Source organism: Tachyglossus aculeatus, chromosome 21, assembly GCF_015852505.1.
Source record: "Tachyglossus aculeatus isolate mTacAcu1 chromosome 21, mTacAcu1.pri, whole genome shotgun sequence".
Classification (NCBI taxonomy): Eukaryota; Metazoa; Chordata; class Mammalia; order Monotremata; family Tachyglossidae; genus Tachyglossus; species Tachyglossus aculeatus.
In genome coordinates this window covers 60,918,175-60,945,592 of record NC_052086.1, presented here as the reverse complement: position 1 = coordinate 60,945,592, position 27,418 = coordinate 60,918,175, and the positions used below count along the sequence as shown (strand labels likewise).

The 27,418-nt window shown below is 44.9% G+C and overlaps 2 protein-coding genes across 4 annotated transcripts in view; one reads left to right on the top strand and one right to left on the bottom strand.

Annotated features, from left to right (window-relative positions):
- NUDT1 (nudix hydrolase 1) overlaps positions 1–27,418 on the top strand; it is a 33,022-nt gene that overhangs the window by 3,038 nt on the left and 2,566 nt on the right. For 2 of the 3 annotated variants that reach the window (XM_038763937.1, XM_038763936.1), the window contains exons 2-4: positions 580–735; positions 6,592–6,737; positions 9,830–10,684. In XM_038763937.1, coding sequence (XP_038619865.1) covers positions 584–735; positions 6,592–6,737; positions 9,830–10,002 — 471 coding nt within the window. In that variant the 5' untranslated portion in view covers positions 580–583 and the 3' untranslated portion in view covers positions 10,003–10,684. Of the gene's footprint in view, positions 1–579; positions 736–6,591; positions 6,738–9,829; positions 10,685–27,418 lie in introns of those variants that run through there. The other variant, XR_005455411.1, reaches the window with a different exon arrangement.
- SNX8 (sorting nexin 8) overlaps positions 10,670–27,418 on the bottom strand; it is a 58,249-nt gene continuing 41,500 nt past the window's right edge. The window contains exons 6-12 of the mRNA XM_038762795.1: positions 26,768–26,848; positions 25,404–25,564; positions 23,899–24,031; positions 18,462–18,530; positions 17,185–17,334; positions 16,577–16,726; positions 10,670–14,821 (exon numbers count right to left, since the gene is read on the bottom strand). Coding sequence (XP_038618723.1) covers positions 14,708–14,821; positions 16,577–16,726; positions 17,185–17,334; positions 18,462–18,530; positions 23,899–24,031; positions 25,404–25,564; positions 26,768–26,848 — 858 coding nt within the window. The 3' untranslated portion in view covers positions 10,670–14,707. The remainder of the gene's footprint in view (positions 14,822–16,576; positions 16,727–17,184; positions 17,335–18,461; positions 18,531–23,898; positions 24,032–25,403; positions 25,565–26,767; positions 26,849–27,418) is intronic.

Here is a 27,418-nt window from a genome sequence, read left to right as displayed (position 1 = left end):
GTTTGGTTTTGTTCTCTGTCTCCCCCTTTTAGACTGTTAGCCAACTGTAGGGTAGGAACTGTCTCTATATGTTGCCAATTTGTACTTCCCAAGCGCTTAGTACAGTGCTCTGCACATAGTAAGCACTCAATAAATACGATTGATGATGAGTAGGAGATTAGTGAGATGAGGTGGGATGGGGTGAGCTGATTGCTTTAAAACCACTGGTAGAGGATTTCTGTTTGATGTGGAAGTGGATGAACAGCCAATAGAGGTTCTTCAAGAGCTGGGGAGACATGATCTGAACGTTTCTGTCGATTAAAAAAAAAACCCATTAGCTGTGCGCAGCTAACCCATTGTGGGTTCTAAAATAATATCTTTTAGACTGTGAGCCCACTGTTGGGTAGGGACTGTCTCTATATGTTGCCAACTTGTACTTCCCAAGCGCTTAGTACAGTGCTCTGCACACAGTAAGCGCTCAATAAATATGATTGATTGATTGATTGGTCATTTGTAATAACAGTTCCTTCCATCACCTTTATGCCTGCCTAACTCCTCATATTCTACAGCTTTTCTTTCATGCCTTTTCTCATCCTGCAGGAACATGCTCTCGTCCAGGCTCTTCACCTTGGTCCTGGTTGTGAAACGACAGGAAGTTCTCCTCGGATATAAAAAACGTGGCTTTGGAGCTGGGCGATGGAATGGCTTCGGGGGAAAGGTGCAGGCTGGGGAGACCATCGAGGAAGGAGCCAAGAGGTGAGGCCCTGTTTGGGAAATGTGGCCAGGGAGCAGGCAGGTGTGAATAGGTGCTTGTGGGGCCCTACAGGAGGGGGAAGCACATTGGATTTTTCTTCAGAGAAAACGAACTGGCACCAACGAGGTTTCATCCTCAGCAGGGACATCCACATATAATTCACAGATCTGTTTTCCCTATTGTCTTTTTACAATCAAATATTTTAGCAGTAGTGCTTCCCTGACCACAAAGAGCCTCTACACAGTAAAGTCCTTGTGGGCAGGGAATATGTCTACCAACTCGGTTGGATTTCATGCTCCCAGTGGCTTTTCACAGTGCTTCGCACACAGCAAGTGCTCAATAAATATCATTGATTGATGGATTGGAATGAGTTCATCTTCCCTTTTCCCTGCCCTCACTCTGGTAAAATGGTAAAAAGGTTGGTAGTGACAGAGTTTCTAAAACTGGATAATCCTCAACCCTTGCACTTGGATTTGTACCCTTTATTCACCCACTCTCAGCCCCACAGCACTTATGTCCATATCCATAATTTATTTTAATGTCTGTCTCCCCTTCTTGACTGCAGGCTTCTTGTGGGCAGGGAACATGTCTACCAGCTCTGTTGTTTTGTACTCTCCCAAGCTCCTGGGACAGTTCTCTACACACCGCAAATGTTCAGTTATCTGTAATTTGCAAACCATGTAGAATCGGAAGTCTCCCACTTACTCTTTCTGAAACTTTTCCTTAGAGCTTCCTTCCCTTTAGATCCAAAAATATAGTTGGCAATGGGTAAGTGCCTATCTATGCTGTTGGTAAATAATAGAGCCACTCACCCAATGGCTTTTAAGCACTTATTTACATATTTTATTTTGTAAAAGGAAGATTTTACAGATGAGAAAACAGATACAGAAGGCAATGAACTCGTCCAGAAAGACATAGCCACTTCATGATTTAGGAAGCCCCAGTGAGTTTGTTCCTGGTATCACCAGGACACATTATAAAGGCAGCTTAAGTAATAAATGCCATTAGGAGAAGCAGCATGGCTCAGTGGAAAGAGCCCGGGGCTTTGGAGTCGAAGGTCATGGGTTCAAATCCTGGCTCCGCCAACTGTCAGCTGTGTGACTCTGGGCAAGTCACTTGACTTTTCTGTGCCTCGTTACCTCATCTGTAAAATGGGGATTAAAACTGTGAGCCCCCCGTGGGACAACCTGATCACCTTGTAACCTCCCCGGCGCTTAGAACAGTGCTTTGCACATAGTAAGAGCTTAACAAATATCATCATTGTTATTATTTTTATTATTAATCTTTGTTCAGAGTTGTTTGTTAAACTGCTTCCTATCTAACTTCTTATAAGGCCTCAATTATCCTATTAAAGGCTAATAATACTTAGACGTTCTTGGCTGGAAGCCAGTAGAGCATAAGGCTCTTTGTAAACATAAAATCAAAATGAATAATTTCATGTTTATAAAATGAGCCGTGACAGTTTTCCAGTGAAGTCCTTCATGAAGCACTAGCACCTTCTTTTCTCTGCCTTGTCCTTCCCCACCCATCCAGGCATCATTCACTCTCTTCATGCACCAACAGCTGCCTCCTCAGACCTCAGGGGATCACGGTTGCAGGTTTCAGCCCAAAGCTGGCTGAGAATCCTCCATTGTTGGGAGCTAATTAATTGGAGTTTCACAGAGTGAAGGTGCATTTGAGTTTTAGGTTGTGTGCACAAAGACTAGCGTCTGATGGTTCTCTGGAGGAATGAGACTTGAATTTCTTTTTCTTTCAGCCGGCATAGTTTATCTTTTCAGCCGGTACGTGTCTAGTCCTTTGGAGAGATTTTGCAAGTAGTAGTTCTGAGCGTGAGTGGGTGAGCTTGGACCACTGGGACTCTTCTGAAATTAAAAATTGAGGCTTCCCGAGGCACAATTATTTTAGTTACCCAAGCAGCGGTTCTCGAACACAAGCTTTTAGTCATTCACTGGAGCCGACATTAGCAGGGGCCTGCGGTTTGTTCATATCAGCCCGAGTCAATCAATCAGTCATATTTATTGAATGCTTACTGTGCGGAGAGCACTGTAATAAGCGCTTGGGAGAGTACAACCTAATGTCACAGACACAGTCTCTGCCCACATTGGGCTTACAGTCTAGAAGGGGAGACAGACATTAATATAAATAAATTGCAGATATAAGCGTAAGAACTGGAGGGGGTGGAGGAGGGCGAATAAAGGGAGCAAGTCAGTGTGACGCAGAAGGGAGTGGGAGAAAAGGAAATGAGGTCTTAGTCAGGTAAGGCCTCTTGGAGAGATATACCTTCAAAAAGGCTTCATCTCATCTCATCACCACATCACTGTGGTCAGTTCTGTAGCCCAGTGGGATTTGAAGCACCCAGCCCTACTTCATAACGGCATCATCAGACTGTAGGTTCGATTCAGGTAAACCATCTGATGCCTCAGAAATTCCAGGGATCTTCCCCGGTCCCCTCAGTGTGGTCGTTCTGGTCCCGAGCGCTTCCTGCATATTGGAACAGTCAGGGGTCCATCTGATACATTTCTGTTGGACAGATCCTCCCCTTTCAGTGGCGTGGTCTCTGGGAAGGGGGAGATTCCGACCGGACCGCAGTCAGTCACTGTCTGACTGGAACAGTCAACAACCAGATAAAGCCAATCTGTGTCCATGAGGAGGTAGTCTTTGATCAGGGAGGGTCCTTCTCTCCTGGAAATGGTTTCAGCCTCCTGGGATCCATCCCCAACCCAAACACAGAGAAAAAACGCTTCCCCTACTTGGGTCATGTGTGCTCCTTCAAGGATAAAGTCAGGGAGAGGATGGTGGGGCTGCCTCCACTGATGCCTTTCTTGCCATATGGGTGATTGGTGTGAACAGTGCCTGAACTATTAAGGACTTAACATGAGTGGTTTGGATGCCCGATCGTCTGTCGGCAATTTGTTATCGGAGACCTGAAACGGAGCTGCTACCGAGAAGTAGCGGGGTCTAGTCGAACAAGCCCATGCCTGGGAGTCAGAGGACCTGGGTTCTAGTGTCGGCTCTGCGACGTGCCTGCTGTGACCTTGGGCAAGTTACTTAACTTTATTTATTTATTTATTTATTTATTTTACTTGTACATTTCTATCCTATTTATTTTATTTTGTTGGTATGTTTGGTTCTGTTCTCTGTCTCCCCCTTTTAGACTGTGAGCCCACTGTTGGGTAGGGACTGTCTCTATGTGTTGCCAATTTGTACTTCCCAAGCGCTTAGTACAGTGCTCTGCACATAGTATGCGCTCAATAAATACGATTGATTGATTGATTGATTAACTTCTCTGTGGCTCATTTCCCTCATCGGCGAAATGGAGATTCAATACCTCTTCTCCCTTCCACTAAAGGATGTGGGACCCGATTATTTTGTACCTCCCCAGCACTTAGTACAGTGCTTGGCACACAGTAAGCACTTAAGCCACAAATATGACTGAGCTTTCTCACCTGTGAGACTTAAAAGGTGATTGTGTGATGAACTTTTTATCTAGAGAGCGCTCTCCACCTATTGGGTAATGCAGATGGAGTCGCGCATGCTCCCCTGAGGGTGGTAGGGGACCAAACCGGGTGATTGATCAACCTGTTTGTGGCTCTGATTTTTCTGTCTCCCTGTGCTAACAGAAGCACTTATCGGCTTAGTATTTCGGGTTGAATTTATTAGCCGTTTACCTCCTCCATCTGCCTTCTAGGGAGCTGAACGGTGCAGACGTACAATCAAATACTTTAGGAAACAGTGACGGTGTTATTGTCGCCTGTCTAATTATCCCAGCCTGTGAAATGGAGCTTTTAGCTCTGTCACTGAGGAAATTACTGATATTTCAAACACTGCCACATACTCCAGGAAGATGAACTAAAATTAGTCAAAACATTAAATCAGCATGTAATTTTAAAAAATGAGAGCCATCAGCCTGCTGCTTCAGAAAGGCCAGAACCCCTGCTGAGGACTCCCATAGCGGTTAGCTGGGGACCCATTTCCCCACCCCCTCAAAAGAAAAAAAAAATATTTTTAGGGCAAGTCTAATTTTAATTAACCACCTCCTATGACTAGATTCCAGCTTTCCAAACATCACTTAGGTCTCTCCGTCTGAGATGGCAGAGTTTAGGCAGCAGATGGGGGAATTTCATTTCTCAGCTTCAACAGAAAGGTCAGAGAAGATTACAAACTGGCAAGCGCATTAATTTAAATACAACCATTTAATCTAATGGATTGTTTTAATGAGCAAAACAGCTTCCCTGACTGCTTGTCAGGGAAGCTGCACTATGGAAAGTCATTATACTTTGTGGTTACACTGGGCTTTTGAGATCCTTGGTTTTAAAAAAAAACCAAACACTTTCCACAGAACTACAAAAAGGCTAAACCTTATTAAATTTTTTTGGGAGAGAATAGGAAAATGTGTCAAGAATGTCCTCCGGTCACTTTTCTCAGTCCCCACAAATTGGGAAACCAGTGCTGGGGAGAAAAATGGAGCAGCTTTTTTCACGTTACTGACTTGGACTAATTTGGATGGGTTTGTGTCACCCAGACCTGTGTTCTCATGAGATGAAATTCCCTCTAGTTCCTCTACAGTGTTTTCATCTGGGCTGATATAGCGGTTCAATCTCTAAGAATAAGATATTCGTACGTATCAGACATTGCCTGTGTCCTTATACATAGAATGGTTAATAAAATAGAGCAACTGTGAATCAACAGCCCCTCCTTCTGAACCCAGACAGGGTCTCTGTAGGCCTGGGAACCCTGAAAGTCTTCAAGGCTCCTATAGAGAGAATCTGTGCATTCAGAGATAACCTGGGGAAAAAAGTGAAAGACCAAATGGGTTTCAGGAATAAAAGGATGGTTCTGAGGAGATACGACTTACGGCCATTAGCTAGTAAGCAGAGGAGCTCAATGAACGCTATTAATAAACTCTTCTAGACTGTGAGCCCGTTGTTGGGTAGGGACCATCTCTATATGTTGCCAACCTGTACTTCCCAAGCGCTGCTCGGCACACAGTAAGCGCTCAATAAATACGATTGAATGAATGAATACGATTGAATGAATGAATGATGACAGAGCGTTGTAGCACATTAATTTAGAAAAGCAGCCTAGGCCACCCGAGGGGGAGGTAGAGGGAGAGAAGGGATGTTTTTCACTGTTTTCTGAGGTAAGCGTTCTAGTGTTCACTTCCTGTAGCCAGATTGACTGGTCATCATGTCAGAATGACCTCCCTCATAAGAGGGCTGGGGCTGACTGGCCACACAGAGGTGGAGTTTGCATTAAGTAGCATCAGGACAGGGGGCAATGGCCATGACCCAGATGTCTTGAAAATTCATCAGGCCATGATTCTGGAACACAGCAGCCATGCAGGATGAAACATTTATTGCCCAAATCTGTTCATTCTGTTCTTCTAGACTGTGAGCCCACTTTTGGGTAGGGACTGTCTCTAATGTTGCCAACTTGTACTTCCCAAGCGCTTAGTACAGTGCACTGCACACAGTAAGCGCTCAATAAATGCGATTGATTTTGTGTTCTCTTGAAGCCTCTGACAGCTCACTTGATTTCTAGGTCAGTCCCACTCAAGCAGAAGTTCTTTGCTGCCCTTATACCAGCGTAACTCAGCATATGTAGTGGAATAAAAGCGAGGAAGGGTCTTAGGAGATTGGGGTTCTAATCCCTGCTGTGCTATTTGTGGGCCTGTTTCCCCTCTGTAAAATGGGGTAATGACTGCTTCTGCCTACCTTATAGGGTTGTGGGGATAAAGTGAGGTAAGTTTTGTGAAAAGTGTTTTGGGAAAACCAGTGCTCTATAAATTCAAGGCTTTTTTAGTATTGTATTGGCGGTGCGGCTTGTAAATTATATGCTTTTGTCCTGTCCTCCCATAGGGAATTACTGGAGGAGAGTGGGCTGACAGTGGACACCTTACAGAAGATAGGTCACATCACATTTGAATTCCTTGGCAACTCTGAGCTAATGGATGTCCATATCTTCCGCACAGATAGTTTCCATGGAAATCCAACTGAGAGTGATGGTAAGCATTCACAGGAAGGATTTCTTTCTGCTGTTCAGGGCAAGGGGACTGATTCAAGTGGGGATTCCAGTTAAGGCTTCTCTGTAGTCTAGAGAGCCTCTGTTTTCTTCTAACTCCTTACTCCAATCTTGATTTACTCCAGGAGTAAACAAACTGATTCTTCAGCCACTGGGCTCTCTTAAATTCCTTTAAAATCAATGAGTGGCTCTTAATGGACTTTCAGACAATGTTTTCTGCAGCAGTTTCCCCTCTACCCTCCTCTAAAAATGTCCCTTCTGGGCTAGTTTACAGTCCTACCCACTTCTATACATCTAGCTCAATTCCAATCCACCATTATAAAACTTTCAATGTGGAGGATTGGAAATTAAAAAACAAACTAAAACCTAGAACTTTGGGGAGAATGACCAGGAACGGGTATGTCAGTTGCTTCTCCCATAAGCTCCCTGAGAACCAGGTCTTCTACATCCACTGCTCTCAAAATTTTAAAGATGGTTTTATATGACTTTTAGGGTTAAGAAATCATCTGTCTCCTTTAATAATAATAGTAGCAATAATGATGGCATTTATTAAGCACTTACTATGTGCCAAGCACTGTTCTAAGCGCTGGGGAGTATACAGGGTGATCACATTGTCCCATGTGGGGCTCACAGTCTTCATCCCCATTTTACAGATGAGGTAACTGAGGGCCAGAGAAGTGAAGCAACTTGCCCAAAGTCACACAGCTGACAATTGGCAGAGCTGGCATTTGAACCCATAACCTCTGACTCCCAAGCCTGTGCTCTTTCCATTGAGCCACGCTGCTTCTCTTTCACGTTCTGATCCCAGATCTCATACAGAAAAGAGGCTTCGTTCCACTAACTTGCCAGGAAACCCAAGTTGTTTTTGAAGCAATACATAGAGTTTCTGCTCTCTAGAGGGTTGGTTTTTTCCAATGTTATCACCATAGCAGAGGATGGGATAAGCCTGTGATATGGAAATTGCTCAAGACAGTGCACCTAAGCCCTTGTACCCACCGACTGCTGTAGCACTACTGTACACCTCTCATGTTCCCCATTACTTTAATTCTAACTCCTACACATAGTCCTTATTCCTTCTTCCTACCTGTAATTTATTCGAGTATCTCCTTCCCCTGCTAGTGTGCAATCTCTTTGAGGGCAAGGATCAGGTCTTTTGTACTTTTCCAACCACTTAGCACCATGTTCTCCACACAGTACGTACTCAAATACTGTTCATTGACTGGTCCTGAGTCGTCTACACTCACTGCCTCAAACTCCTCAACTCCAACTCTCTCCTGGACCCCCTCCAATCTGGCTTTCGTCCCCTCCACTCCATCGAAACTGCCCCCTCAAAGGTCACCAATGACCTCCCTTCTTGCCAAATTCAATGGCTCCTACTCTATCCTGATCCTCCTCGACCTCTCAGCTGCCTTCGACACTGTGGAATATCCCCTTCTCCTCAACACGTTATCCAACCTTGGCTTCACGGACTCTGTCCTCTCCTGGTTCTCTTATCTCTCTGGCCGTTCATTCTCAGTCTCCTTTGCAGGCTCCTCCTCTCCCTCCCATCCCCTAACTCCAGGGGTTCCTCAAGGGTCAGTTCTTGGTCCCCTTCTGTTCTCTATCTGTACTCACTCCTTTGGTGAACTCATTCGCTCCCACATCTTCAACTATCATCTCTACGCAGATGACACGCAAATCTACATCTCCTACCCTGTTCTCTCTCCCTCCCTTCAGGCTCATATTCATTCAGTCGTGTTTATTGAGCACTTACTGTGTGCAGAACACTGTAGTAAGCACGTGGAAAGTACAGTTTGGCAACAGATAGAGATAATCCCTACCCAACAACGGGCTCACAGTCTAGACGGGGGAGACAGACAACAAAACAAAACAAGTAGACTGGGCATCTACTGTATGGAAACCCCACTACTCATCACTTGGAGGAGTTCAGATAGGTAAAAAGACATGATTCTGGCCCTCGAGGAACTTCACAAATTAAAAATGAGGCAGACAAAATTAGTTTGGAAGAAAAAGAGAGGTAAGTGAATAAAGGGCACAGCAGCGTGGCTCAGTGGAAAGAGCCTGGGCTTTGGAGTCCGAGGTCATGGGTTCAAATCCCAGCTCCGCCACTTGTCAGCTGGGTGACTTCGGGCAAGTCACTTCTCTATGCCTCAGTTCCCTCATCTGTAAAATGAGGATTAAGATTGTGAGCCCCCATGGGACAACCTGATCACCTTGTAACGTCCCCAGCGCTTAGAACAGTGCTTTGCACATAGTAAGTGCTTAATAAATGCCATTATTATTATTAAAGGCTTAATATAAGAGTATAAAATCTCCCTCAAGCTGAGAATTCAATTACTAAAGAGCTTGCCTCCTTATAGCTCAAAGTGCCGCCCCAAATATCACATACTATCTACCACCTTTAAACAACTTAGCAAAAGTCACTGGTCTCTGTGCTAACTCATGGGCACGGAACCCCCCCAGGCGCCTTCAGGACATCTCCACCTGGATGTCCACCCGCCACCTAAAACTCAACATGTCCAGGACTGAACTCCTCATCTTCCCTCCCAAACCCTGTCCTCTCCCTGACTTTTCCGTCACTGCGGACGGCACTACCATTCTTCCCGTCTCACAAGCCCGCAATCTTGGTGTCATCCTTGACTTTGCTCTCTTATTCACCCCACACATCCAATCTGTCACCAAAACCTGCCTGTATCACCTTCACAACATGGCCAAGATCTGCCCTTTCCTCTCCATCATCACCTCGCCCCCTCCTACCTCACCTCCCTTCTCTCCTTCTCCAGCCCAGCCCGCACCCTCCGCTCCTCTGCCGCATCTAATTTGATGCTATTGCTGCCTGTCTACTTGTTTTGTTGCCTGTCTTTCCCCTTCTAGACTATGAGCCCATTGTTGGGTGGGGATTGTCTCTATCTGTTGCCAAATTGTACTTTCCAAGCACTTAGTACAGTGCTCTGCGCACAGTAAGTGCTCAACAAATACAATTGAATGAATGAATGAAAGAGTAAGCAGCCAGAGTTACTTTGCAAAAATTCATCCTTCTGACCCCTTTTTGTTTCCTTTCTCTGGCTGGTACAGAAATGCGTCCTCAGTGGTTCAAACTGGATGAGATGCCTTTCAACGAAATGTGGCCAGATGACATCTACTGGTTTCCACTACTGCTCCAAAAGAAGAAGTTCCAGGGCTACTTTAAGTTTCAAGGGCACGATGTCATCCTGGACTACACCCTGAATGAAGTGGAAAAAGTCTAAAGGAGGTTAAACATCTTTCCCTTTTACCACAGGACTCACCCAACCCCTAGCTCAGGAAACAGGCTATGAGGCCCTTCAAACTGCCGGCCCGGTTACGCCTATTTTAGCCAATGACTCTTTTAGCTTTTCAGACATAATTTTCCCCTCCCCAATCGAAAGAGCACCATAATGGAAAATGTGACAATTTTGCGGGGGTTTTATATGTTTCTCGCGGAAAGGGATGGGAAATGTTCGACTGCGCTGACACTCCAAGTTCGCTTTAAGTGCCAGAATACCGTGGAAGAGTAAAAGGGCGGATCTAATAACCCACACCAGAGGAGGTTTGAGGCAGCAGTCGCTAAGAAAGCGGAACGTTCTCCAAGCTAGGAACTGTGGGCTTTGGCATCGCCACTTTCCTGTTGATGTGGTGAATGATTAAAATAAAGGTATTTCTTGTTACTTAAACAATGAATGGTAGCAGGGCACTTCCAGGCCTGTGGCTGCTCGGCTGAAGGAGCTTCGGGGCCTCAACTTCCACGCAAACACAGCTAATCCGGTCCCTTCATGTTCTGGGATGAACTGGCACCTGTTCGTTTGATCTACGAGAAAGAGTGACCACCTCAAACCTAGAATATGCAGCAGAACAAGTCAACTGGACTCACACAGGGATTTACACAGGTATACATTTCTTGAAAATACATTTTAATAACATTTGTTCATATATAGGTTTTGATAGTTTTGGAATGTAATCACTTGTAAACATTTCCAGTTTATCAGCTGTAGTAATAACTAATTCCTGCAGTTTGATAAAGTGCTTCATACATGAAACTAGTTGAGCAAAGCAAGAATGATGTCAGCTGCAAAGGAAATTTTCATTTTGTCAGATCAACTTCTCCTCCTCCCATCAAACTTTCTTAAACAAGCCTGTTCTACAGCAGCCCCTGAAGCCAAAGAATGCGTAGAGAGGGCTTTCTTTAAGTATCACTGAAAAGTCACAGTTTACAAAGGATGGGTGGGAATTCATGACCAAATCCTCCAAAATAGGATATTCAGCCCATGTTTTCAGGTTCCATCCCGATTACCATTTGTCAGGAATCCACATCTCCTAGTGGATAGGAAGTTTAGGGAAATGAGGCTTGTTTCTACTACAAAGAGATTTGTAAGGAAAGACTTCCAAAAGTATGACTGCCAAAAGTTGCTTGTGATAGAACGCAGATCCCTGATTGAATGGCAGGTCCAGTCCCACAGTCAGGACAATTCAGTTTAATTCTCTATTTACCAGATTTGGACCTTTTTCCATGCAGTAAAAGGCGGCAACCAATAGCCATGCTTCCCCAAGGGATTTCATGGGAACGAGAAACTCCTACAGCACCTTTTGGGAAGTTTACCCATTCTGGGATCCAAGGCACTGCGCGTCTGCTGCTGAAGCGCCAGCAAAGGCCTCGAGCCCAGCTTATGTCCCGGGGTCAAGGCCTCCCTCCAGCCCCCCTGAACTTGCTCACTAAAGGGGAGCAAACAATTCCCACTGTATCCCTCAGATATCATCCCATACAGCAAGATGACCACTGCATCACAGTGAAAAATGATGGTGACATTAGGGCAGTCTGAGTCTCAAATTTACATGCACTCTAAATTTCCCTACAAATTCCAGAAAAAAAATCAAATGGACTGGAAATGGGCAAGACCATTAAGCAAAATACTGCCTTGTGTAGTTATCAGGTGGCATGTGGAAACATCTCTCCAACACAGACTGGGAAATGTTTGGGTTTCGTTTGTTGTTTTTTTTTTTTTTTTTGGTAAGAAAATCCTTCCTATAAAGCTGGCTGCGTCACCATCTACCAGCCTTCTAACTTGGCGGCACGGTTGTCAAAGGAAAAGATAGCAGCCAACTTCCTGCAAACCAGAAATCTTGCTTTTCAAACACATTCTAGATACTCCTGAGAAAATAATTTCCTACCGTTTCAAATTTTTTCACTCAAACCCTGCTATACCAGCTTCCGAGGCATTAATAGTATAAAAATGGTTATTTTCAGCAAGGTAACTCTTTGGTGCCACAATGCTCAGAAGTGAGCTTATTTATCTCAGGTAACCTACCTCCTTTACTGTTTTGTTGCATTTGGCTAGTTGTCTTCAAAATAATGGCATTGGGTGACCAGAGGTTTTTCTGGACATCTTCATTTCCTTAATGGCACATGCTGTTTACAGTTCCGTGTGATGGTAATGCAGAAGAAAGAACCCCAGCCCAGCTCCCAACTCGTCCCCTCCCCTCCAGGGACCAAACACCTGGAAGATGGTCATGTTTGGATTTTCCTAGAATTCGCTCTCCCACCACCGCCTACATTCTGTAGGGATGAGCTGGATGCTCCACAACACACTGAACACTAAGCCGAGGGATGTGTGCTTTTGGGGCCCTGGGGGATTTGGAAGTGGAGCTGCATTTAGCCCACTCGATAGCTACGTGTATGCTTTATGGCCCAAGTCACAGCAATAAAAGGGAGCAGCACCAAAGAGCAGTATTGCTGCAGCCAAAGTCATATGGCACTGGTTTCTTTACAGGATTAGTCGAAGGCAAGAATGTAGAAAGTTTTTTATGCAAGTTGCTCTATCAGAGTAGCTGAGAACTCTGGGGCAGATCATTCTCAAAACAGCAACTCCCGCCCTTTATCATGACTTGCTGACCTTCTGAATCTTCTTTCCTCCAAGTAGGCTAATTAGACAGCAGAGAAATGCCCCAGTCCTACAGGAGAGATATACCATGACATGGTATTTGAAATGCGGCTGGATTAATTTACATTTACAAAGGCCTGCTGCTTGGCTTTCCTATGAAAATAAGAACATATTCAGCCAACCAGGGTTGCTAGTTAAGGATCCAAAACCTGTTAGTGTTTTAATCCAAGCGATCCTTAGGCCGGAGCTCTGAAGTCGAGCCGCACGGTGTAGGGGGCCTTGTCCATCCTGGCCTGCTCCCCACAAGTGTGGGGGCAATGAACGGCCTGGCCATGCTTCCAGGGGGTGAGGCCAAAGATGCCAACTTGCCCCTGTGGCCTCCTCTGCTTCCTATATAAAAAGACCTCTCTGTATCAAAAATGTGAGTTGGCTTGTTTGCAGAAGTCAGATACTTTTTGGTTATTTTGATCCTTGCCACTACAAGGTATGGAAACTTGTGGCCTTCCCTTTTCGCCTGAAACTCTCCGTGCTGCAAATTTGCATCCTCTTAAATTCAGGCAAAGGTTCAAAAGGGATCTCTTACGGAAATACAACTGCTCCGGAAGGGGGTTTTCCTATTTTGATTTTTTTTAACCAAAAGAAATCAGAGTAGCTCTGAGGAAGAAATATTTGGCCCCTTTTTCAAACCTAGAAGAAAATATCCCACTGAGAAGTTTAGAACACTACTACTTCTCTAGTCCGGTTCATACATACCCATCACAGACTCACAGAAATGACTCTCTCCGTCGTAAGGTGGAAAAAGATGTGAAAGTCTCCATAATACACCTCACTGAGCAGAGCTGGGCTAGAGAGAGGGGAGAGAGTGAAAAGTGGAGAGGAATGTTCCACTACCTCACCCAGGTGGTGTGTCATCTGGAAATGAGTCTTAAAAGCCACGGGGACACAAATTCCCTCCTATTAAGGCCAATATATTTTAAGGCACAGCTTAAATAAAAACATTCCTCTGACTTTCTCATTTCTCTCACCCCACCCTTCCAATTGATGGTTCGGTTTGCAGTCTCCTGAACTGGCTGCCAAGAAGAGATGGAGAAAGTGGCAGCACTAGAAAGAATTCATGCACTTAGCACATGATAGATTTGAGAATCGTTAAACCTTAATCCAGTTTATCTGTTGAGCCCATGCCACAGGAAGCATCATGCCAGGGTAACTCAACAGAGAGCAATTAGTGGGGAGCAAGTGGACCTTTACCAAACAAAAGAAGTGAGTCTCATCAGCACTCAAGCTCCTACCACGTTTTGAGCTGGCAGAAATGTTGCTTGCTGCTCATTCCATGGGAACTGTCTGTGTCTTCCAACTGGCTTCCTGCACCAACAGAATCCCCTCTGCTTCCCCAATGCCTACACCTTCGTACAGTGAAAAAAACAATTCAGGGTGGATGTAATTTGCGCAGGGGTTTCCTGCAGCGTTAAATCTCTCATTTTCTACACCTGTCACTGAAAAAAGTCTCCTTGAAAAGAAAAAATACTGCCATTATCTCACCCCAGAAGTTAATCCTGCCTACGGAGTAAGTCCTGAAAGTTGCAAAATACTTTCATTCATTTGTTGCCAGGAGGCTAACGCTCTCCCTGATGTCTTTTCCTACACAAGTCCCTTCCTTAGTCTCTGCGGCCTGGAGGGTGGAGGTACTGGGGCCATGCTACTTCCATAGGCCAGTTGTCTCTTGCCTGGAATGCCCGAGTGTGTACATCTGGGGACGTGGGGAAGGTAAGGAGACCAAGCAGTACAAAACATGAATGGGCCTACAGTCCCCAATAATCCGCATCCCAGAGCACTCCCACTGCCCCAACTGCCCCACGGCAGGGTGGCCAGCCTTGTCCTTGAGCACTGGAAAATAAAGGGGGTGGAAACACAAGGGATTGCCATTGAGAGAATGAGGATTTTATGCTCAAGTTCCAATCAGTTTAAACTGGTGGCAACTCCATTCTGGGAAGGAAAAGAAAACTATTTAGAGGTCCCATTTTAGTCGGAATGCCCCTGCCCAGATAGTCCTTTCCAGGCACTAATGGGAGAATAGGTTGTCCTCCTGTGGTGACCGTGGCGGAGTTGGCATGTTGTTGGGTCCAGCGAAGAGGCAGCTTAACTTGGGCTTCAGTTCATTCCAAACTTTACTCATCTGGAGGAGAAAGGGGAAGAGGGGGAAAATGGAAGAGGAGGGGGAGATAACAGAAGATCACGTGATTATGGGTCACTACCCTGTTGGGACACTTGCTCCAATCCCACCTTAATAAAAGAGGGAGATCATCATCAAATCGTATTTATTGGGCGATTACGGTGTGCAGAGCACTGTACTAAGCGCTTGGGAAGTACAAAGTCGGCAACACATAGAGACGGTCCCTGGAGGCATTGGCTGCTTTCAGAATCCTCTGAGAACTGAAACATCAAGAGAAACATACCCCTGCAGTCTGAATCCTCAGTCAATCATATTTACTGAGTGCTTACTGTACTAAGCACTGAGGAGAGTACAATATAACTGAATGCTCCCTTACAGATAAGGGAATCTGATTGTCCTTTCTTCGGGGACTCTGGTAATTCTCTTGCAAACCCAGAAAGAGAGGCATTTCCCAGCCCAAGCCTGGGTAGCCTTTGGTCAAAGCAACCACATCACATCTGAGACCTTCACGAACAGCGCCAACACAGTGTCAAATGACAACGGCATTTGTCATTTGGCATTTGTCAGGAGAAGCAGCGTGGCTCAGTGGAAAGAGCCCGGGCTTTGGAGTCAGAGGTCATGGGTTCAAATCCCGGCTCCACCAATTGTCAGCTGTGTGACTCTGGGCAAGTTGCTTAACTTCTCTGTGCCTCAGTTCCCTCATCTGTAAAATGGGGATGAAGACTGTGAGCCCTCTGTGGGACAACCTGATCACCTTGTAACCTCCCCAGCGCTTAGAACAGTGCTTTGCACATAGTAAGCGCTTAATAAATGCCATAAAAAAAAAACGGCAGAAAGACTAGCTGGAGAAATGGGAGAACATCCCTGAAGAGGCACCAATTACACCTATTCTTTTTCACTTTCTTTTTGGACCATTTCCAGTTCAATTGTATTTATTGAGCACATACTGTGTGTAAAGCACTGTACTAGGCACCTGGGAGAGTTCAGTTGCTCCACACATTTACTATTCAGGCTTTTGCTATTTTGTTTACTCAGTAAAACGGTACTGAATCAAGCATCTCAAACAAGGCTGTCAACAATAACCAGGTATCCCTGGATACCCGGGGACCATGCAAGACATCAACCCCAACAAACAAATAATCTATTAACAAGCAAAAGGCTAGGAAAATAATGAAGAGGGTTTTGTACGTCGGAGGGGAGAAAATGGACAAGTCAAGCACACTCAGTTCTGCCAGAACACATTTTCACTATGAGCTTTGGCTAGAACAAAGTGGCAGAATTTAAAGGAAGTTCCTCTGACAATGTAAGCCAACCTGGAGTACCGCAACACTAATTTTCCTTAATATGACGTCCTGTAAGAACACCACCCCCACATTACTGGAGAAATGAGGTGCACCTATGGACTGAATCCAAGTTACAAAACTCACAGACATCATTTAAGATGCTTTCCTTCGATAAGAATAAGAACTCTCCTCCTTGGGAAGCAGTGATAGGGACTTGTTTTACTTACTCCTTGGGAACTTTTGGAAAATGAATAGTCTTTATGTTTTGTTTCCCAACTCATCCTAAGCTTCCACTACCTTCTCCTCTGACTCTGCAAAAATAATCTTCTACTATAAATTCTGAAAAAAGGACCAGCTGCCAGTAACCCCAGGCCCCACAGATAGAATAACTGAAAAAAAAGTGGTCTCCTTAGTTGTTTAATAGAATCCCTCTAAATTGCACAATACAGAGAAAGAGCAAAAGAAAAGCACTTGCCTCTTTGTGGCCCTGGATTTGAGAATTGACAAAGGCTCCTAAAATGTGGGATGTCAGAGGCAGGTATACATGGATTAGCTGTGTCTCTTGATGCAGGCAGTACAAAGAGAAGTAGTTCCGGAGCTCCATGGTCTGGATTGCATTTTCTTGCTGAAAAGAAAACCTTGGTGAGCCTGTTTCCCGAAAGCAACTTTAGGGGAGGAGGAAAGCCTCGTTCATGACCCGTGAACAACGTCCCAAAGGGCAGGCCCAGTGTCTCTTTTTGGTCCAATTACCCTGGAGCAGCTTTGGTTTGATGAGAGTCATGTTGGGGCGGTAGGGGGGAAATAGCTGGGGAGAGGTTGGAAGGCAAATGGAAAAAGAAAAACCACCACTCCAGGTACACGATGAACAACATATCTAACTCTGACACCATTAGTATTTGTTAACCACACACGTCTTAGGCAACTCATCCAGAAAACCCAACACCAACGTAGGCCAACCCCGGTTCAGAAACACCACTTAACCCAAGTGAAGACGTGTTTACCAAACAGCTTCTCTAGATATACGCCCCGCCTTGTTGCCTGGCTTCCCTCCCCTTTATCCCCACCCTGCACTGCCGGAGCTACCTCCACAATTCGGGACTCCAGCTGCTCCACGGACTCTGGCTCCCTGTTCTGCACTGTGGCACTCATCATCTGCTTCTTCATAACGCTGTACTTGTGCAAAGCTCGCTGGTGCTTGTGTAGCACTCCCTTCTCATGCCTCTCGCACAGATCCTGCAGGGGGAAAGGAGGCAAGGGGCACACTCATTCACTGAACCCCCAGGAGGCAACCCCAGTGCAATCCAAGGCCAAGAGAAGTTACAGAGCCACCTGCTTACTCTGCTTTCGGTTCCCTTCTTGGGCAGGAAAGCCTGCTGAACGGGGAGGGGGAGGAGAAGGCGGGGTGCGGGGGGGGGGGGAGGTATATTCAGCAATGTGTAGGAAGTACATGCACTCGCTGAAAACACTTTAAAAATACAGTCTGTTAATTCTACTTGAGTCATCCTGTGCTCGTGAAATGGAGGAACAGACAGACCTTTCCCAGGCAACGAGCAGGTGACCAAGGTAGAATTCCGAAGCTTAAAACCAAACCGAGATACACTGGCTCTGGTTTGGCCCTCAAATCTCAGTTTGTTAGCTGCAAGACAGCCTTGCAAATGAACAAATAAATTCAGGCTCAGCAGCTCAGAATCTATAGAAAATTAGGCAGAGTGCTCCTCCACCTATTCAAGGGAAAAAAAAAAAAAAACCCAACCTCAGACAAGGGGAAAGTAAAAATAAAAATTTAAAATGAAACTGGACCCAAAACACACAGCACTAATACTTCTTCAGACTAACAACGCTCAACAGTTCTCAAATCAACAGCTCTCTCAAGCCGGTAAATTTCAAAACCCTAGCAAAGATTTTGCAGCCTGTTCAAATTTATGAGTCAATTTTTAACCTGAGCCAATTCTACCGACTAGGAAGGGGCAGAAAAAACATAAAAACTAATTTGATTTGTGCCTTTCACCAAGCATCAGGGAGGGAAAGGCTGAGTTGAACCCATAGCTTCCTATAGTATCCCCAAACCGCGGTCCTCAAAGAAAGAGCCGGTTAGTTCCTAGCACACCCAAAACAGGAGAGAAATCAGAACTTTTTGGGAAGGCTGAAAGCCAGGACTACGGCCATGAAGGCAAGAACAGACCAGTCATGCCGCAGAGCTTGCCAGGGACATGACATCATATTTAACTTCTCAGGATGCCCAGTTTGCTCCAAGACTGGCTTTTTAAAGAGTTTCCCAATTCTTCTAGAGCTACACCCTGAAAGATCATAAGATTATTCCCAGAAGTTCTCCTACTGGCTAGGGAACAGCCAAAACTCACTTTGTAGGACTGAAGCAAATCCAGGAAAAGGTTCAACTTCTCCACAACATCATTCTCTTCCTGTTTACCCTAGAAAGCAAGGAGCGAATTAATCAATGCATTACCCGATCCCAGTCGGAATCTCCATCACAGCCCATGAAACCCAGTTCTGCCCAACTTCATTTCCCACACCTCCGTCCATCCACTATACCATGTGTGGGTTCAAGTAGGGGATCAGCGAGTCCAACCGCATTGCAACGCTGTAGTTCTCCAAACTACATTCTCAGCAGCATTGATTGAGCACCTTCGGCACAGGGCAGAGAGGCACTTGATCCTGGAGGAGGGGGCTGTTTTTAGCCAGCTCCCACTTAAAATCCTGGACTGCAGGGAAAAGGGGGGAAAAACCTCCCAGAGCAGTAACAATTTAAAATATCTGCTGCTTAGATATGTAGCAATTTGAGGCATTTACATTATGTACTAGCACTTGTGCAGGTGGCGTTAGCACTGTGGAAAGTAAAATATGATCATACCTAAGTCGCTCTTAAGAGGAGTGAAGATTTGTCTGGATTAGGTAAACTGTAGAGCATAGAAGTGTTTTTTTTTAAAAAAAAAGATGGGATATTTTTACTCGGCTTTTAAAGTAGTTATATTAATATATATCCCTTGTGAATATATCCTTTGTACTTCCCAAGCGCTTAGTACAGTGCTCTGCACACAGTAAGCGCTCAATAAATACGATTGATGATGATCCCCGTTACAGGTTCTGAATTTATGAGTCTTTAGAAACGGTCTGTGCTATTATTCCAAGTAGGCTCTGACTCAGTGTTCCTCAGAGGAAGATCCCTGGGTGAAGAGCGATTTGGAAGTCAAGTGACCTTATTTTCTGGAATTCAAAGTGGTCTAAGAAGAGAAGGGAAGAAAAGAGGCAGGAGAGGTATGGGAACACACAGAACAACATATACCCACAGAAAGAGAGGAAGTGCGTGCACGCACAGTTTGTGCACATTCCCATCCTACTTCCTATGGCAGGTAAGCAAAGACAGAAGCAGTTAAGGAATTCCTCCCTCACTATTCCAGAGCTGCTGCCTCCATTATACTCAACTACCAAAGGCTATTTCTCAGAGGATTACGGGGCAGCCTTGAAAACACCCAGGAGCAGCCTGTGGAAATGCAGCTACAAAAGATGCCACTACGCCTCCGCTGATTGTGATCCCCACCACCACCGACATGGCCACTCCACTAACCCCAGCCAAAAATAGTAGTTTTGTGGGTCACAGGACAAAGGTTTAAAATTCTCGCTTAAACGGTGGATACAAAGGGTAGAAGGATGAATGGATGGATTTTTCCTTTAGATGTCTGTCTCTCTTACATACGTACAAATACCCTCTACTTTCCTCCCTCCTGCCTTTCACCAGAGGAAATCAGGGAGTTCACAACTGAGTGAAGTTTAATTCCAAACAGATTCCCTGTTCTGATTATGTTTTTAATCTCTATCCCTGGTTCGGTTTCATTCTTCTAGACTGTGAACCCACTGTTGGGTAGGGATCGTCTCTATATGTTGCCAACTTGTACTTCCCAAGCGCTTAGTACAGTGCTCTGCACACAGTAAGCGCTCAATAAATACGATTGATTGATTGATTGATGTGCCACTTCCCTTCTCTCCCTGCCTCCATCCCTCTCCCTTTCTCCACTCATCCACTCACTCTTCTCTCTGCTCTGTCTTCCCTGGCTCATTCTTTACAGCACCCAAATTGATGCACAAGAAAAACTCAGTCCAAACTGTCATGAATGCCAAATTTGAGGAGTCCAAACTTTCCTATGATGCGGCAGACTCGCAGCTGCAGTCGTTGCTGTCAACAGGGAAGGAAAAGGAACGAGGAGAGAGAAGGGGAATAAGAATAACTGTGTTTGTTAAGCACTTACTAGCTGCCAAGCAATCAATCAATTACTGAGCACTTCCAGTGTGCAGAGCACTGTACTAAGCACTTGGGAGAGTAGCGTACAATAAAGTTGGTAGACATGTTTCCCGCCCTCAGTCGAGAGGGCATATGTATGGATATGTACTTTTTTTAATGGTATTTGTCAAGTGCTTACTTTGTGCTGGAAACCGTACTAAGCGCGGGGGTAGATACAGTTTAATCGGCTTGGACACAGTCTACGTCCCACATGAGGCTCAAAATCAATCCCCATTTTAGAGATGAGGGAGCTGAGGCCCACAGAAGTCCAGTCACTTGCTCAAGGTTACACAGCAGACAAGTGGCGGAGCTGGAATTAGAACCCAGGTCTTCTCCCAGGCCCGTGCTCTTTCCACGAGGCCATGCTGCTTCCCTAAATACTGTGGGGCTGAGGGTGGGGTGAACATCAGATGCTTAAAGGATACAAATCCAAGTGCATAGGTGACACAGAAGGAAGGGGGAGTAAGGGGGAATGAAACCTTAGTGGAGGAATGCCTCTTGGAGAAGTGATTTTAAATAGGGCTTTGAAGGTAAGAGTGGTTGTCATATGAACGGAGGGGTGAGCCAGGTGAGAGGGAGGACATGGGCAAGGGACAGTGAGTACTTTGGCTTAGAGGATCAAAGTGTGTGGAGACTGAACTGTAATATGAAATCAGTGAAGTACGGAAGGCGGGAGAGACACGTTTGAGTGGCTTAAACCAAATGGTAAGGAGTTTCTGCTTCATGAGGAAGTGGATGGACAACCACTGGGGGGTTTTTGAGGAGTGGGCAGCAAAGGGAAGTATGGACTGGAGTGGGAAAAGATAGGAGGCAGAGAGATCAGGAAGGAGGCTGATTCAGTAATCAAGACAGGACGTAAAGCTTGGATCAGCATAGAGGCAGTTTGGAGAGGAAAGGACAGACTTCAGCAATGTCCTCTAGACTGTAAGCTTGCTGTGAAAAGGGATTGTGCCTGTTATACTGTACTCTCCCAAGAGTTTAGAACAATGTTCTGCACACAGGAAGCACTCAATAAAAACGATCGATTGACTGCATAGGTAGAACCGAAAGACTTGGTGTACTAAGAACTGGGGAAAAGTACTGAGGAAAGATAATTGGGTCAGACACTGCCTCTGTCCCACATGGGGCTCGCAATCGAAGTAGGAGGAGGAATAGGTATTCAATTCCCATTTTACAGATGAGGAACCTAAGACCCAGAAAAGCTAAGTGACTTACCCAAGGTTACAGAGCAGGTAAGTGGTGGAATTGGAATTAGAATACAGGTCCTCTGCCTCTCAGGCCTGCGCTTTTTTTCACTAGGCCACACTGCTACCCAGGAAGGAAAAGAAGGGGGAGGGAGAAGGGGCAGAGAGGAAACGAGAAGAAGAGGGGGAGAGAGGAAATGAGGGGAAAAGGGCGGGGAGAGGAGAGGAAGTTAGTGGAGGGCAGTGGAGGGGAAGGAAGGGAGGCAGGGTGCTCTGACCTGGCATTTGCAGAGGTAAGTGTCTCCTCACTCCCAGGCATGAGCGAGGGCCATGCCCCTACACTTGGCATAGGCAACAAAGGTGAGGCCCCTCCCTCACAGTTGGAAGTTGATCACGCCTCAAAACTGCAGTTTGACTCCTCTCTCACCTTTCTTACAGCTGGAAATAACACTTGTTGGCCATCTTTAGCCAAAGCAAACCTCATTTCCCTCTACTCTCTCTTTCCAAAGTGTCTAAGTTAGCTCAGGCCCCCCATGAATCTGAAAACTTCAGGAACAAATACCAGCAAAGTAGATATTTCCTTAAACCTCAAGCTCCTTGTGGGCAGGGAATGTGTCTGTCTGTTGTTGTATTGTACTCTCCCAAGCTCTTACTACAGTGCTTTGCACACAATAAGTACTCAATAAATATGACTGAATGAATGAACTGATTTACAGGGGTGGGTATAAAAGGCACAAAAAGGAGGAAGGAAACCCAGGACTTTCCAGCCACCAACTGGTCAGATTCTCTTTTTAAGACCTAAAACACAACAATCACCAGAGAGGAAAGCCCCCAGCTTTACAGAGAATGGTCCCAATTGTATCATTTTTATTGTTAGCGTTCTTTTAAAAAAGAATAGTATTTGTTAAGCACGTACTATGTTCCAGGCACTGAACTAAGCGCTGAGATAGAAACAAACTAATCAGGTTGGATACCTTGCCTGTACCACAGAGGGCTCACAATCTTAATCTCCATTTTACAGATGAGGTAACAGGCACAGCAAAGTTAAGTGACTTGCCCAAGGTCACACAGCAGACATGTGGCGGAGCCAGGATTAGAATCCAGGTCCTTCTGGCGCCCAGGCCCAAGATAATAATAATAATGGCATTTATTAAGTGCTTACTATGTGCAAAGCACTGTTCTAAGCACTGGGGAGGTTACAAGGTGATCAGGTTGTCCCTCATGGGGCTCACAGATCTATCCACTAGGCCATGCTATGTCATAGGTGCCTAAAATACAGTGGAAACAAGGGGGAGCAGAACTCTAAAAGAAAATTCAGACATTTTTTGGTATTCAGGAGCTCAGAATGCAGACATTTTGCAAGTCGATAAAGGAGCATACTCTTTCCCCAAAACACACTCGAGGATTTTTTTTTTCCAACTCCAAAAGATGAAGTTGTATTCTTTCTAGTTAATATCATCTATTGTGCCCTGAAAACAGCCCCACCGGAAAGATGATTTTTCCACAGGATAAAGCTTTATATTGACTGCTGCAAGAGAATTTTCAGAGGGCTAACTCGGGGCCTATAACTGCAGTGGGATTCCCTCAGGCCAACGGGGAATTACAAATCCCAATGCAAGTTGAAGAGGAAAGTGAATTGGGAAATCTTGAGTCCACATCAAGTTTCAGTCTATAAGTTAGAAAACACTTTCAAGAAATTGAGTAAGGAGGGCTCTCTACTGGCAAAATGAATTCTTTTTCAAGAAGTTCGATCAACTCAATCGTATTCATTGAACATCGATGAGGTAGAGCATACTGTACTAAGCACTTGGGACAGGACAAGAGAGTCAGTAGACATGCTTTCTAGCCACAAGGAGCATATTACCTTTTTTCTAATCAGCAAATAGTTAAATGATTCCCACTAAAATGTGTGAAAGTTTTGAGATTAAGGAGTCCCGATCAGCAGGGTGGTTTTCTGTTGACAGGAGATTTGCAACTTTTAAACTCACACACAGAGTGGTAAGCACGTGGGACTCAATACCACAGAACACTGCGCCAACAGGAAACTGCACACAAACTCAGGGATGATGGGTCCATAACAGGATTTTTTAAGAAAAAGGTAAAGATAGTAAAGGGTCAAAGAAAATTTTCACACTATTCTTCCAATGCCACTATTATGGCATACCTCAAGTTTAGTGGACCAATCAATGGTCTGATCCAAAACGGTATTTCTTCTGCTCCTATAATCCAAATCTCCCCTTAAAAAAAGACACCTTCCAAATACCTTAATACCTCATTTCATTCTGAAACACAATGGTCTCTCGTATTGTAAGTACTCACCTGTTGTGCAGCCTTATCAGCAAGTAAGGCAAATTCAACCGATAGGCCTTTAAGGGCTTCTTTTAGGGTCCCCCATGTGCTATTGTTCAGAGTGGCCCAGGAGGGTAGTGGTGTTGTGTCAGAGCCTAATGCACTGAGAGAGAGAAGAATTCAGTTAATTCAGACTGAATTTTGCCAATTACCCTCCCCACCTTCCTAGTCATGCCATTAGCCACCTCCATACTCATTTATCTATTCATTTTCTGTGGAATTACTTTTTCACTTGGGCTAATGATTTGCATCCATTCTCTCTCTTAACCATGTTACGCTCATCAATTTGTATCTGCTGTCTCCCATGTTCCTCAAGGTCAGGGACTGCATCTTTCATTTTTGTAAATTGCCCCCCAAACTCACAGGGTGTTCTGTTCACCGTGCTCGGAGAAAAAAAAAAAATCTTACAAACTTAAAACAAAAAATTAAAACTACCACAAGGGTGGTGGAAGCCATCTAATAATTCCTGTGTGTGTGAAACTTAAAGGAATATCAGAGCCACATCATGATAGTGAATTTAGGTCTCCAAGCCTGGGGTCCCAGAACCACTCTTTTAGTCATAACTGTAGTACTTGTTAAGTGCTCACTGTGTGCAAGGAACTGTACTAAGCATTGGGGTAAATACAAATTGGGTTAGATCCAATCCCTGTCCCACATGGGGCTCACAGTCTCATTCCCCATTTTCCATATGAAGTAAGTGAGGTACACAGAAGTGGAGTCATTTGCCCAAGGCCATACAGCGGACAAGTAGTGGAGCCAGAATTAGAACCCAAGGCCTTCTGACTCCCAGGGTGCTCTATCCACTATACCACGCTGCTTTATGAGGGGTAGGGGCTTGTAAATATGAAGGAGACGTGTTGAACACAAATTGCCGGGGACTAGAGGTCTCCACCACCCTAAGTGGGGCCCTTTCCCCTCCCATATCTAATCCCACTGTCACCTCTTGGCCAGCAGTTCGATGGCAGGGGGCAAGGAGGACATGGATACAGTTGTTCCCATTAGCGCTGCCCCTCCTCATTACAGTAGGAAACAGAGTCGGGACGGGGATAGGGATGGGAAGGATGATGAGCCATGGATGCATGAGGGACCAAGTACAACCCAGAAGATAAAGTATTATAAACAGAGTTTGTTCCTATGTGGAACAAAGACGTGAATGCATAAAACAAACTTTCCAAAGCATGGGGGTGAGTCTCTAAAGTACATATGCAATCATAAACATGTGCCTGAGGATCCATGTTCTTAGCTCTGATTATACAATAGTCCCAGGATTTGTCTTTCAATATTACCTCTCTAGCCAGACTCCCAAGACAATACTCGGATTTTTATGGAGGAGAAAGAGAAAATAACCGTGATACACCTCCACTACAGAAATACGTCCTTTCTCCCCAGATACACATACCTAGGTATACCTCACTCCCAGTCCAATATTCAAAAAACACAACAGACACAACTGGAGCTCCCCCCTCACCACCTGCCTTAGTTCCTTCCCAAATATGAGAAGATCGGCAGCATTATCAATGGCCCGAGAGGCAATCCTTTCGGCACGATCTCGCAGTTTATAGAAACTGTTGTAGATATTTCTAATCAGCTCTCGGCTGGCAGCAAACTGGGCCTGAATGTCAGCTGGGAGGAAATCCTGAGCAGGAGAGACGAGGGAAAATGGGAAAACCGTTAACGGACTTGAGGAAGTTTTCACGAAGCGAGAGTTTTATAGATCAAATCAAAGTGAGTTTAAGGAGTGGCACTGATTAGTCATATAGTAAGAACTGCATTCTAGTACAGGTAGCCCTCTTTCCTCCAGAATAAACCAGCAGGGCATTCATTCATAGAGAAGCAGCTGTGGCTTAGTGGAAAGATCATGGGCTTTGGAGTCAGAGGTCATGGGTTCGAATCCCAGCTCTGCCACTTGTCAGCTGTGTGACTTTGGGCAAGTCACTTCACTTCTCTGGGCCTCAGTTCCCTCATCTGTAAAATGGGGACTAAGACTGTGAGCCCCATGTGGGACAACCTGATAACCTTGTATCTTCCCCAGCGCTTAGAACAGTGCTTTGCACATAGTAAGCGCTTAACAAATACCATTATTATTATTATTATTATATTCTGTGGGTCCTATACCGGCTGACTTTCCAGACTGAACAACTCTACCACTTGGACAGCGTTGGCGGTGGTGGGAGGGGGCTTAAACGTGGGGCCCAGGAAAACTGCCCTGATTCAGCTTATCAGAGGAACTTCCCTGGAAAAGTGCTCCCAGGTCACAAAAATGCCTAGAGCCAAATCATGAACGCCTACAAATTTCTGGAGATACCACTCTTTCCCATCTCCATTCTGCCACTGCATTTTTTATTTTTCAAGAAAGAAATAAAAAGCTCTTCCACAAGTTCTGAGGTAAGGGACTAATGGGGAACAAATTGCAGCAGACTCAAAAAAAAACCAAAGACTTGATCAGGTTGAAACTTCCTTAAAAAAAAAATACTCAAATGGCTATCTTCTCAGTCAAACTAATGGTAGACTTCATTAAAGTGGCGGGGAGAGGGGGGAAACGTTTCCTTCCTCTCCTTGGGACTGATCATCCATAAACAGTCTTGTCCAAATTTCCCTAGTTCTGTGCAATATTCCCTGTAAACAGACAAATTCTTGTTGACTGTGACAAAAACCCTACTATAGAGAGACAGTCTTCCAGAAAACAGTCAAAGGACAGAACGATGAAGTGGACAAGTGCTTTTTTGTGTGTGTGAGGAAAGGCTAAGGAAGAAAATCAAATACAAACCAAAGCAAAAATTTACATATATTATGTGCATTTTGGAATCAAATTTTTAAACTCGTAATGAAGGATTGGTACCTTGGCCTGAGTAGCCAGTTTGCAAATCATGAATTCATCTCCAACACATTGGGCAGATTCCTTCAGCTTGTTTTGCACATCCTGAAAAAGTTAAAAATAAAAACCTCAGATATACAGTTCGTCTTCACTTCCCTAAATGAGAATCTACAAACATGGAGCCAAAATAGGGTGATCTCCAACACGCTGATCTCTTTATGGCAAGATAAAGTTCTTCCTCTATTAAATACAAGGTGCACTTCTCTTTCCCCAAAGGAAAATGTAACGTTTTCTACTAACCCTCATGGAGAAGTCCATTGATTTTCAAGGATGCTACTGGTTTCACATCTACATAAAGTTGTTGCAAATATTAGTCTCAGTAGCAGCAGTGGTACACACAGAATGCAAGCCTTTGAAGGTAGATGTTTCTAGCGAACTGGAGGGAATCTACCTACAGAGCTTAGCCCGAACATCTCTACTAGAGAAATAACTGCATCAGTTCAATCCCATGAACTTCTCCACGGAACGTAAAACAGCAGGAAGCTCAAGTGGTCTGTCCACATGATGACACAAGAGATGTCACCAGCACCACTCTTTCAGGGACAACTGAAGGAAAATAAAGGAGCAAAGTCACCCAAGGATACCCTGTCATAAAAACACTGTCCCAGGAGTGAA